We start from the raw sequence: 12,455 nt of genomic DNA, 5'->3' as shown, positions 1-12,455 counted from the left end.
AAAAAAATATATATATATAAATATATATAAATATATATATATATATAAAAAAATATATATAGGCAGGAACGGATTAATTTTTTTTCTGTTATTTCTTATGGGAAAAAAAAATCATTTGAGATACGAGTACCTCAAGTTACGAGCTCGGTCCTGGAACGGATTATTCTAGTATCTTAAGGTATTACTGTATTTGCTGAACTAATACGGAAGTCAATCCCTGTTAAGTGTAAAAATGGCACTACTGATTTGTTGAAAAATGATGTCTGAACACCTGCCATAGCGCGTATTGGCAAGTATTGCCATACAGTTAAAAAAATACTTTCTGTTGAGTTGGCCGTGTTTCCTGTACAGGAAGTTAAATGCTATTTATGTGTTTATTAAATATATTTTTTAAACAATTTTATCGTTACTTTTATTGATACTTTGTCTATATGACAGCAGTGTTAGTTTGAAGACTTTTTTTTTCTCCTTGTGGATTTAACGAACCTTCCATTAATAAGAAAATAAATCTGTCTCTAAGCACTTTGCTGTTTGGTCTCCACACTGTGGTTTGGGTGGAGTTCACACGTACACTGCACATGGTCATCTGAACCATAGAGTTGTGCCACCTATATAACACTCCCTTCCAGTTCACTGCATTGTTACCGAATGTAACTTAAAAACAAAAAAGTAAAAAGTACATTTGGACTCAAGTATTTTACTTCACTACATTTGAAAAGAACCCGGTACTGAGTCAAAATTAAACGAGGGGGAAAAAACAATATGCGTTGACTGAAAGGAAATTGCGTGCGCAGAGATTACCCACTATTTTAATGTAGCCAGAGAACATTGAAACACAAAATGGAGGTTGAGGAATGTCAAGCAGAGAGAGAGAAGGAAATCCTTGGCCATATCTCAGCCAGCTCTTTGTTTACAAATGTAATAACTTCATCATGTGAAGCAGATTGGATTTATGACTGGTCCTTTTTGCATCAAGTACTTTAAAATTACTAAGTAACTTTTTCTCAAAATGAATTTTAAATTAAGTTTTTTTTTTTTTAGATTTTTAGATATTATTTTTACTTGAGTAGAACTTAAGCAAAGTAAAGATACTTTTACCTAATTACATTTTCTAGCATTTTTCCCACCTCTGGGTAGTCGTTATGTACTGCAATAATCAAATAATCATTTTCTGTATTGTTACAACAAACGCCTTTGAGGGAAAAAAAAAAAACTGTTGTGCATTTCGAATAGTTACCTTTTAAAACCACTTCTACCACATGCAACGTGGAGGCAACGTCGTTGGTTGCGATACAGATGTAGGAACCTGCTTCAGACACGTTTAGCTTTTTGCCCAACACGTGAGGGACATCGCCCGGACTGAGCAGCCACTGGATTTTGGGAGGAGGGTGACCCTCGGCGTCACAGACCAGCTCCTCTGGATAACCCCTAAATACTGGGACCTTGTTTGGAAGCTTTGTGGTGTCTATGATGGGCTTATCTGTGGACACAGATCAAATGAAAGGCAAACACAGCAATGTTAGTCGAAAGTGGGGGAAAAAAAAAAAAAATGGAGACAACCTACGAAAAGGCTGCACAGGCTGGTACACAGCAACGCTGCTTTACTGTTTGCTGGTTGTCGATTATTTTTATATTGATTTGATACATTTTTAAGCTGAGATGTACAAAAAATTATTTAACTACAGTGGAACCTCGAGATACGAGCATAATCCGTTCCAGGACCGAGCTGCTCGTATCTCAAATCATTTTTTTCCCATAAGAAATAATAGAAAAAAAATTAATCTGTTCCGGCCCTCTAACTAATCTATTTTTTTTTGTTGTTTTTTTTTGTTGCTTTTTTCGATTTCTATTCTATCTTTAGCGGGCACCATTCTCATATTTATCAACAATTTCATCTTCTTCTCTCTACCATCCTTACCACTCACTTTCTTAGGACTCATCACTATTATGAAGGATAATGCACAAAATAGAGAGAAAATCACGTAGATAACGCAAACAATACGGAAGACTCACGGGAGATGCGTACGGAAGTCGACGAACATGTGAAGTGAACGAGTGAAGCGCCGTGGTCAGCTCCGAGTGCTCGGCCACCTAGCGTCGGCGTCTGTACGCGTGCTCGTATCTTGAGTCTTTACTCGTATCTCAAAGCAAAAAATTGCTCTAAACGGAATACTCGTACACATGTATCTCGGAATACTCGTACGTCGGGACGCTCGTATCTCGAGGTTCCACTGTACTACTGCGAGGAGGGAATACTGCTCTTTTTTTATATTTAATTGTTCATAGACCAAATATTTTGGCATGTTTGTTCGTATAGTATCCTGAATCAGCCATTACTGTGGACCAGTAATACTGCGCTGCTGTTGAAGCATCATTAAATTCAAAACAAAACGTCTTTCAGATCGTAAGATGGTGTAAAGGGATATGACTGGATTCTTCTTGAATGAAGTAAATTAGTAAAACTGAAGTACATTTTTTTCCACTGTGCCCCACTGCGGCCCGGTGCCAAATGACCTACGGACCGTCACCGGTGGTTTCCTGTCACATTGTTCTCATTTACAAGAACTTAACAGATCTGTAGTACCAGCTACTGATAACACAGGAAAATCAAGGCTTTCCTTGAAAAGCTGTACAATGAAGGTCAACAAGTGGGGCACAAAAGCGCAAATGTGGAAATGCCATCTTACAGTGGACAGTGATGTTGAGAGGATCAGACACTTCTGGAGTAAGCCGTGGTCCGTCAGCTCCCAGGTCCAGGTGGGCCTCACATCTGAACATTGCTTTACTGTGCGTCCTATTCAGTTTGATTGTGACGGTCGTCGACACGTTGAGCGGACTCTTGGTTTCACCAATGGTGCAATTTGTGCCGTTCCCGGGCAGACAGCCGGCCACCCAGAACGAATGTGAGCCTACAAAAAAAAAGGACAAAAAACATTCAATCATTCCAACTGTGTCAGCTATCAAAGACAGGACGACTTTTTCTCTTTCTATTACAGTCACTTATACCAAAGTCTTTTTAGTTCTAAGCTTAGATAGATAATGATTAAAATCGCTAAAATACAAACTTCAACACTCGATAGGCCTACCTTGGATCAGGGGTTCCAGTGTGGTGTTTCCGTGATACCAGCGCACGTACAGGTTCTGCGCAGGAGCAACGCTGTTTATGTTGCACTGCAGCTGGAGCTCTTCCTCCTCTTTCAAAGGGTTTGTGTTATGTAAGGGTTGAATGGATACACTGGCTGGTTTTTCTACATATTTGTATATATAAAAAAAAAGTCAAGGCATTAAAACTCAATTTGAAGGAAGTGCAGTTGTCAGGAATGTCACGTGTTGACACAAAGGTCATTTAAAACGTGAATTATTGTTGACACAAAATGTAGGTTCACTTTAATTCTGGCGATGATTTTATGAATAACATCTTTCTTCATTCAATTTCAGTCTCGTTTGCTACAGACCGAAGCGTACGTTGAGAAAAATACATAATATAACGTATGCTACGTAAACCCATAGTAAATTCACAGCTGCATCTACCTTTAATACAAACATACTGCAGGTAACCTGCATCTACCTTTAATACAAACATACTGCCGGTAACCTTTTATATATATATATATATGTACATATATATAAATATATATGTACATATATATAAATATATATGTACATATATATAAATATATATGTACATATATATAAGTATATATGTACATATATATAAATATATATGTATATATGTACATATATATGTATATATATATACTGTATGGACATATATATGCTGTCATAAGCATTTCACAAATATGAGATCAATCAAGTTCAAATTATTATTGTTGTTATTATTATCTAAGATTACATGTACCGTGGTTCCTTTTTTTATATCGCGGCTCTCCTTTCGCTCCCTCAGTGCATCGCAGATTTTCTTTTCTTTAATCCGATCTTTTTTTTTTTTGGCTTTAAAAATGTGTGTTCTTGTTTTGAAATTGAGATAAGCGCATTTGCGAACGATCGCTGGTAGCTTTGTTTACCTGGACGTGATCGTACACAGCACACTATTGGCTAATACAGTGCATACTCGGTGTACTATTGGCTAACTGAGCATGCTCTTCTGTCCCACAAGCTGATTGGCTCATGCATCGTAGCATCTCTCAGCATCTCCCCTCGTCTGTCGGCCACTCCCTCGCGTCGCCATTCTACAACTCTACTGTGCATATATGCGATTTTTTCCCAATTCGCAGTAGGTCTTGAAACCATGAAATATTTCGCCTCAATCTCAAACCAAGAATCCACATTTTTAAATCCAAAACTTTCATATTTCGTACGTATAATTATTTTATAATGTCTTTTAGTTTATTTTTTGCTATATATCAAGATCAGATTTTTTTTTTTTAAAATCTGCGATGTACCGAGCGAGCGAAAGGAGAACCGTGATCTAGAGAGGGAACACTGTACTGTACGTACTATTTGTCAACACTTCACATAACCACACATTAGAAGATTGTTTTTTGACTTAAAGGGTGTCAGAAGGTTAAAATACATACTGTAAATGGTGAGGTTTAAGGGTTTCTTGCATCTTTCCAAGCCCCAAAATATGGCAAAGCAAACAGGCTGAGGGTCCCATTCCCCGGTGTGATGCCAATGATTGTCCCCCCATCTGAAATAGCTCTTGTCTTCCCAATATATTTCTTTGAGATTTAATTGAGCGGAAGGTTTTGGTGTACACGAAACCACTGAGCTGCTGTCGTAGGATGTTATCATCCTCTCTGGGGTGATGTCAATGGGACATTCTGTTGTGACACCTGTAAAACAATAAACGAGTCGGATTATTTGTCACCAACATCTCATTTAGTCCGCACACAAAGCTACGTGTAACGTGGAAATGTTTTATCAATATTATACGAGATGCGTCAGAATTTCACATGAGCTGAAGGAAAAAGTAAGGTGCAATTCACATTACGCCAAAAATCCGATATTAAGAGCAGGGGAATTGCGAATTTGTTAGCTAAATTACAATGGAAAAAACTATAAACTGTTTGACTGCTTTGTTTTTTTTTAGTTTTTTTAAGCTAGGTTCTAAATTATTGTGATGACAAAATATTTAAAAAATACTTGTTTTTTTTATTATTAATATGAGAATTCAAATTTTTCATCAAACAACTTATTCTTAGTGTTCCGTCTGTTTAGCCTTATTTCTGCGCGGTGTAGAAAGAGTCGCACTTGTAGAACAAAAGGTGTTTTTAGGATTCAATGCTAGATGTGGCAACAAAAACAAAAAATCTCAGGAAGGATATACCCCTCCCAAAGGAAACTGCACTACATGTGCACTTAGGAATTTGTTTTTTTTTCTTTCCTCTCTTGAGTTCCTGTAATTTCAGAACAGCATTACAGTGCTGACATTAGTAACACACACAGTGTCATTTATGCAGCCTGTCTTGAAGAATGATTTCGCAAGACTGATTGTGCCGTTGAGCAGCATCCACCTTGGAGATAAAAATCCTGGTGGGTTTCGTATGACTGAGAAATGTTCCCAGACCACTGGTTTATGTGACTTCCATTTGATTTGGCAGGTTATTGTGGTCCAAAGTACAGACTACTCTTTTATTTATTGTAAAATATAACAATACCGCAACATAAATAACATAAGACAGCCATCCCATAACCTTGATTCACTGTGATTTTAAAAGAACAGCGTTAACACTAACTGTTAAATAACATGACATAACATAACACATTAAATGGGGATAGAAACACTAGGTTATATTTAATTATCTTATATACATAGGTTATACGGTATTTTCACGATAAAGATAACTAGTGTTTAGTGAGATACTTTTAAAAATAGTTTTGATGGTACTGTGATTCACTGTGATTTTAAAAGAACAGCGTTAACACTAACTGTTAAATAACATGACATAACATAACACATTAAATGGGGATAGAAACACTAGGTTATATTTAATTATCTTATATACATAGGTTATACGGTATTTTCACGATAAAGATAACTAGTGTTTAGTGAGATACTTTTAAAAATAGTTTTGATGGTACTGTGAAGTGAGTCACCAGGTCAGATTTTCCAGTCTCTCGTCCCAACCGAGGTTATTTTAAACAACACAGTTAAGTAACTGTAGGTCTGTTTAATGAGGTGTGTGGTGTGCGCGAAACATACAACAACTGTGAGCATAAACAGGATGAAGCCATTTTATATTATATAGAAAAAAAGAGTAAACACAAACTTACTCGACTGAGCCCCGTTACAGACTGACAGCAGCTCAAACGTTAAAACCGCTGAGAGCAGACGAACAGCGTTCAACTCCGTCATTGGAATCCAGGTCCAGAGTTAATAAACGGTATAATGATTTGAAACTTTTTAAACCGGCGTTACTTCTTGTTCTGAACAGCTGTCAAAGTTTTCCGTTATACCAGCCCTCAGTCTCCTCCTCCTTCACACCAGCTGCATAACACTATGCTGGAGCGGTCCGTCCCGGAGGAAAGCTAGGCTAGAAGTTTATGGTTCCATGCTCCGAACGGATATCTGACCCCGCCCACCCGCGCATACGTCACACAGGAGAATAATGGCGATTGAAAAATTGTAAATGGAACAGAAGGGTCTTTAGGCTAACTTAAACTTTAGGTTAATTATATCACGTTATTTAAATGCAATTTTAATCAACTTAAAATCACTTTCAATACATATATTATCTATATTATCTACTCTATACTATAGATTTATTTATTTTCATTGTGTTTCACACATGTATTTATCATGCTAATTCGTGTAGCTAATGATAAAAGATTTGCTTGTCCACGACCACTACTGGCACTACTGGTATTGAATTGGATTTTTTTTTTTTATATATAAACATTTTTTATAACATTTTTGAGTGTCTTTAAAATGAGGCATACATTTACCAAATATAAATCATCATATTTTGGGGGTTCGTGTTGTCGCTGACATGAGATACGCGCATAGCAACAAAATGTATACAGTCACTGTCGTTGAATCTGATAACTTAAGGGCAAATAATTTGCCATCCCAAGCCGAATATTTTGTTGACCAAATGGATAGCTGCACCTTTTCATATGAATAGCTGTGCAGCTTTGCCACAAGGGGTCACTGGCGTATTACTCAACAGCCTTGATTGTAAAAAATGTGTATGTACATGATTAAATAACTTTTTTAGATGTTTACTTTTGAATTTTAAACGTGTGTTTATGGAATGTCCTGTTTACGTTTTTGTCTAAGAATTCCTCAACTTTTTGATACTGGCATTAAAAAATTAGTTATCTCACAGCGAAACGGTCTCCTGCGCACCTAGAAAAATTTTTCATCATCCGCCACTGGGTTGATGTGTTGAATGCTGATGATGAAAATATGGTATGTAAACAGTAAATGTGTTTTTCTGTTCCGTCCCTGTTTTGAGTTGTTATTCCATTGTAGCATATTGTCCATCGCACAACACAAGATTCAATCGGGTACATGCAAGCAAAGGTGGGACCAAGTCATTGCTTTGCTAGTCACAAGTAAGTCTCAAGTCTTTGCACTCAAGTCCGAGTCAAGTCTCAAGTCAAGACAGGCAACGTCCGAGTCCAAGTCCAAGTCAGAACTGAAAAGTGTCAAGTCAACTCCCAAGTCCTGCCGTTTCTGTTTCGAGTCCTTTCGAGTCCTTTTAAACAAAAATAAACACTTTGGGTTTTGGAGAAATTATCAAGTCTTGTCGAGTCAAAGGGCCCAAGTCCAAGTGAAGTCACGAGTCATTGACGTTAAAGTCCAAGTCGAGTTGCAAGTCTCTTTACCTTTTGTCAAGTCGAGTCTAAAGTCATCAAATTGATGACTCGAGTCTGACTCGAGTCCAAGTCATGCGACTCGAGTCCACACCTCTGCATGCAAGTCGACGAACTAACAGATCACCTTACCTTTCACGTTGACACGCACTGTTTTATTGACAAACCCTCCTTGGTTTTGGGCCTGGCACGTGTAGAGGCCCTTGTTGAAAGCGGTAGCGTTGTAGATGAGCAGACGAGAAACTCCGTCTTCATTTTGTTCCACTACATTGGTGGTCCGATAGTAAGTCCAGGAGTACGTTGGTCGTGGGTGTCCCATGGAAGAGCATTTCAACCACGCGGTTGACTCAAACTCCACCTCAGTGTCTTCCAGCTCTTCTATAGGTGTTGGTGAATCTACGGACAACAGATTTATCACATACTAAACCAAAGGAACCTCACAGATCCATCCCCATGTTATACAAATAAATTTACCTACAATTCACAATAAGTTCCACAGTCACATTAACAGAGGAGACGTTGTTCACGGCATGGATTGTGTATTGCCCCGAATCTCTTCTAGTTAGTATCTCTGGAAGCTCCACATCGTCGTATTCTTTGTACCAAGTCACGACAGGCGTTGGAAAGCCAGCCACAGTGCATGACATGTTGTTAACAGAGAACTCTGGAGCGGTATATGTACTTGGACAATCTAGTTCTGGTCCATCTGCGAAAAAAAAACAAAAAACAGGAGTGTTGAATAAATCATTCATACACTTTTGTCGCTTAGGTACACCTGACCAAAATGATATCGTCCTGTATCACATTCTTATTCTGTTAAAAAACTACAACTCCTGGTGCTGCTTCCTTTTTAGGTCTCCTGAACAAACAAAGTTTCCACATATACATTTTCTAATCTCGCTGACTGCGCTCGACCGTCAGTCCAGTCTTACATTAGATCCTGGTAACCGGGAGAGTTCTCCCTTGTCTGTTCTTTCTCGGCTTTGTAACACATCTACGTACATCCCTTTGTCTTTGATCGTTTTTGTGTCACTACTAGCTCAATTTACACCCGTTGTCTACTGATGTAACAAGTACAAAACAGCCACATTTTGTTGAAAACCAGTAGAGCTGCCCCAATAAGGTCAAATCTACCTCTGGTCCACCAAAAATCTTTGACATCATGCTGAAAAAGCTGAACGTTACTCACACGCAACGTGAACCATGATTTCTTGTGTGACATTGAATAATCCATTGACTTCCATGTTGTATTTTCCTGTGTCCTTCCTGGTGAGTGGGACATTCGAATCTATTAGCTGTCCATCTTTTTTCCATGTCACCGAGGGGGCAGGATTTCCTTGCACGGAACAGTAATTCTTAAGTGTTTCCCCTTCCAGGAAAATGTTTTCACAAAAAATGTCTGGTCCATCTGACAAAGGAAGAAAGGGTACAATTTCAGTTTTGCCCAGGCATGGTGAGTCGTGAACTTATTTATTTTGACATGAATGTAAATTTATGTCTAATTATGTCTAATGTGTTTCATTAACCTTATCACACTCTGCAAGCTTATAGGCTAAACCAGGCATGAGCAAACTAAGGCCCGGGGGCCAGATGTGGATCTATTCCAAATTATATAATTTACCTACATTATCATTATACCGCTGTCTTTTCCCTGCAATACCCCGATTCCCCAATAGATGGCGTAGAAAACGACAAAAGCATTTTAGCCTTTTTTAATATTGAAATGAATGATGATACTTACACTTAAGTGTAACATTAATGGGCCGAGATGACGCTTCAAGCATTGGTCCATCTGGACCCAGGTCCATCTGTGCTTTGCACTGGATTGAGACTCCATCGTCGTGTCTCTTGGGAGTAAGAGTGTAGTGGAATTTCACGTCCAACGGTTCCCTGACGGTGTTATTAAGAGTCTGTACATCGCTCAACGTGTCTCCTTTGTACCACCAGACCGTGAGATTTTGCACTGGAGCTACTTTGGGGATGAAGCATTCGAAGCGATAACTTCTATCTTCTATCATCTCGTTATCACTTACGTTGACCCGAAGGTGAATGTTTTGGGGAAATTCTGGAAGAAAAGAAAGTGAGTCAGTCGGTCGGCGTCAAGCAGTGTCGGTCAGCTCTGCAATGAACGAAGGAAGACTTACGGTAAAGAACAACCCGTAGCTTTAAAAAGCATTGCTTCTTTGTAGAACCTGGGGATGGATTGAAATAGCATAAGGGATCGATTTTCCAATCCGTAAGGTTCTCTACGGTCCAGGTCACATGGTTGTCTCGCACTTGTTGTCTTTTTCCGGTTGAGGCCTCCCAGCCGATTCCTCTGAACTCGACTTCTGACGTGCTGCAGTTAGTTGACACTGAGCCTCCATGTCTCAACACAACACTTGGCGGGCTCAGCTCAACAGGACAGGCGCTGACACCTACAGCACAGGGGTACACAAACCACACAGCGTTTCTAGCCAGGGAGTTGGTCAAGTGCAGCCAAAGAATGTGAGAGTGTGAATTTCTTCTGAGATATTACAGACCTCCCAACTAACTACCTGTTCTCTCTCCACTCTGGTGTGTGTAGTAAAACAGAACAAACAAATCGGTATCGGGTGATTCTAAGAAGGGATAGGAAACTACAGATGGAATAGGAATCTGCCGATGACTTGATTTCCAACCTATGGCGCTGGGAAACTATAGGCATTTGGCGGCCTTATAGTAGGTTCCAGGACTTCAGGGCATCTTCGGTTTATGAAGTTCTCGACATACTGTACGACGTTTCGTGGTTACATCCCCATCTCTCATAAATGTATTAAGAAAGTCCCGTTCCACGCATCGTATGGCGTTTAAACTCGTCAAGTTTGACCAGGAACTAGCTTACTGCAAACATTGGATGGTGCTACAGTCATTTTTGTTTTGTTATTTGTGTGTTATTTTGGGAACTTTTCACCCTTCATTATGGCTACCAAGCATAAGTCACACTCTTGTGATGTTTTTATGTCCCAGATCATACGTGTCAAACTCAAGGCCCGGGGCCCAAATGCGGCCCCCCCAAGCCATTTCGTGTGGCCCACGGGAGCTTAAAAAGCATGTAGTAAAGCTTTCTTAACCTAAGAAATTAAAAGTTTTTATAATCAATCAAATAATAATCAATTTCAGTTCAATCCAATTTCATTGTCTGAGAACTCACCATGCAGAAGGAGTGACTGCAATGGAGCATCCAAGTTTGTCAGATATCCTTTGGTCAAAATATACCGATTGGTGTACAAAGGTGTTAAGACAACTTCTGGACTCATTTTGTCCTCTGGTGTCTTCTATATCCATGGGTCAATTGGTACAGAAAGAATTCAATACCTTAGATTATTCCTGTTTTACTTATTACCTGATGCTAAACAAGTTTTTATTGTTTATATATTTTTTCATAATATACAATGGTTAAAAAAAATAAAAATAAAACCAGAATGTAGCAATCATTGTCAATATAAACTAATTTGCAGCAGGACTTCCTTGTGACACGTCCTTACAGTAGATGTGAAGTGCACCAGTCGTCCACGTTCGACTTTCACTTTCAACCCGATTAACGCTGACAGGATGTGATGATTTTCCTCCAGATTACTTCACCCAGATAGGAAGTTAAATAACCATGCTTTTTTTTTTTTAAATGTTTGATCCAATATTTTCCCCCTGCCGAAACTTAAACTCGCAGTTTTTGGGGGCATACCCAAAAAGAAAAGCAGAGTAAAGAATAACAAAAAAACATAAAATAAACAAATATATAAATATATATACATATATGTACCAATGCTTCTTTCCCTGGTTGACGTTGTTAAGGAATAACAACAACCTTCTTTCCCTGGTTGACGTTGTTAAGGCATAACACCAACAATCTTACCGGTCTCAGCCAGACAAATCAATCCCAGCAGAAGTGAAACATTTGACGCACTGGTTCTCTGATATGTCCAACTACGTCCCGTTGATTTTTTCCTCCAGCTCTGCTCCACCAGGCACGGCATGCCTCTGCCTCTGCAGCTCGGTCGGATGATCCTCGCTTAGTGGCGATTGAACCAATGAACTGCAAGCAACACAGGCAGAGATGTACAGCTCTCTCTCTCTCTCTCTCTCTCACTCTCTCTGTTTTTTTCTTGCCGTCTTGCCCCCCACCGGTCCCCCCCCTAACTCCTCTCACTCTCTCTTTCATACTCTCTCTCTCTAAACACACACATTCATGCAGCTGTTCTGAAGGAACTCAGAACTGACCAAATATTATATCCGGGCACATTGTTGTTAAACAATGACATTAGGAAAAAAAAAAAAAAATTTTTCTTTTTTTTTTTTTAAGTCGCCTAGGTGGTTTCTTTAAATTATTATGTATTCTCTGTTGGTTGGCATTGAGTATCCAGTAGCTCCATTTCCCTGGCCTGTAGGTGACGCTCAACTCTAATTCACATTGTAAGCCGGTTTACTGTTCATGTAAAAATAAATGTCAAAAGGCCAAAAAAAAGTGTAACGAGAAACAGTGGTTCTCAATTATTTTCTGTCAGACATTTTTGGAGTATGAGTTGCTGCCACCTAGTGACTGGAGGCCTGTTACCGTTTAAGCATTACAGCAGTGGTACACTTATGTCCAGTGTGCCGAAATTCCATAAGAAGCCCCTCACGGCCCCCCAGGGGGCCCGCCCCACTATTTGAGA

General features: G+C 39.1%; 1 protein-coding gene across 1 annotated transcript in view; it reads right to left on the bottom strand.

Moving 5' to 3' along the window:
* LOC112488404 (hemicentin-2-like) overlaps positions 1 to 11,860 on the bottom strand; it is a gene marked incomplete at its 3' end in the record, with an annotated part of 12,367 nt that extends 507 nt beyond the window's left edge. Inside the window, exons 1-10 of the mRNA XM_025064511.1 lie at positions 11,657 to 11,860; positions 9,927 to 10,199; positions 9,524 to 9,847; positions 8,972 to 9,190; positions 8,261 to 8,488; positions 7,915 to 8,178; positions 4,539 to 4,796; positions 3,087 to 3,248; positions 2,688 to 2,909; positions 1,238 to 1,480 (exon numbers count right to left, since the gene is read on the bottom strand). Of these exons, the coding sequence (XP_024920279.1) occupies positions 1,238 to 1,480; positions 2,688 to 2,909; positions 3,087 to 3,248; positions 4,539 to 4,796; positions 7,915 to 8,178; positions 8,261 to 8,488; positions 8,972 to 9,190; positions 9,524 to 9,847; positions 9,927 to 10,199; positions 11,657 to 11,777 (2,314 nt within the window). The remainder of the gene's footprint in view (positions 1 to 1,237; positions 1,481 to 2,687; positions 2,910 to 3,086; positions 3,249 to 4,538; positions 4,797 to 7,914; positions 8,179 to 8,260; positions 8,489 to 8,971; positions 9,191 to 9,523; positions 9,848 to 9,926; positions 10,200 to 11,656) is intronic.
* Between the last annotated feature and the right edge of the window lie 595 nt (positions 11,861 to 12,455).

This window comes from Cynoglossus semilaevis, chromosome 17 (assembly GCF_000523025.1).
Source record: "Cynoglossus semilaevis isolate Cse_v1.0 chromosome 17, Cse_v1.0, whole genome shotgun sequence".
NCBI classification, from domain to species: Eukaryota; Metazoa; Chordata; class Actinopteri; order Pleuronectiformes; family Cynoglossidae; genus Cynoglossus; species Cynoglossus semilaevis.
Note: the sequence above shows the minus strand (reverse complement) of the source record. Positions and strands in the feature narration are given on the sequence as shown.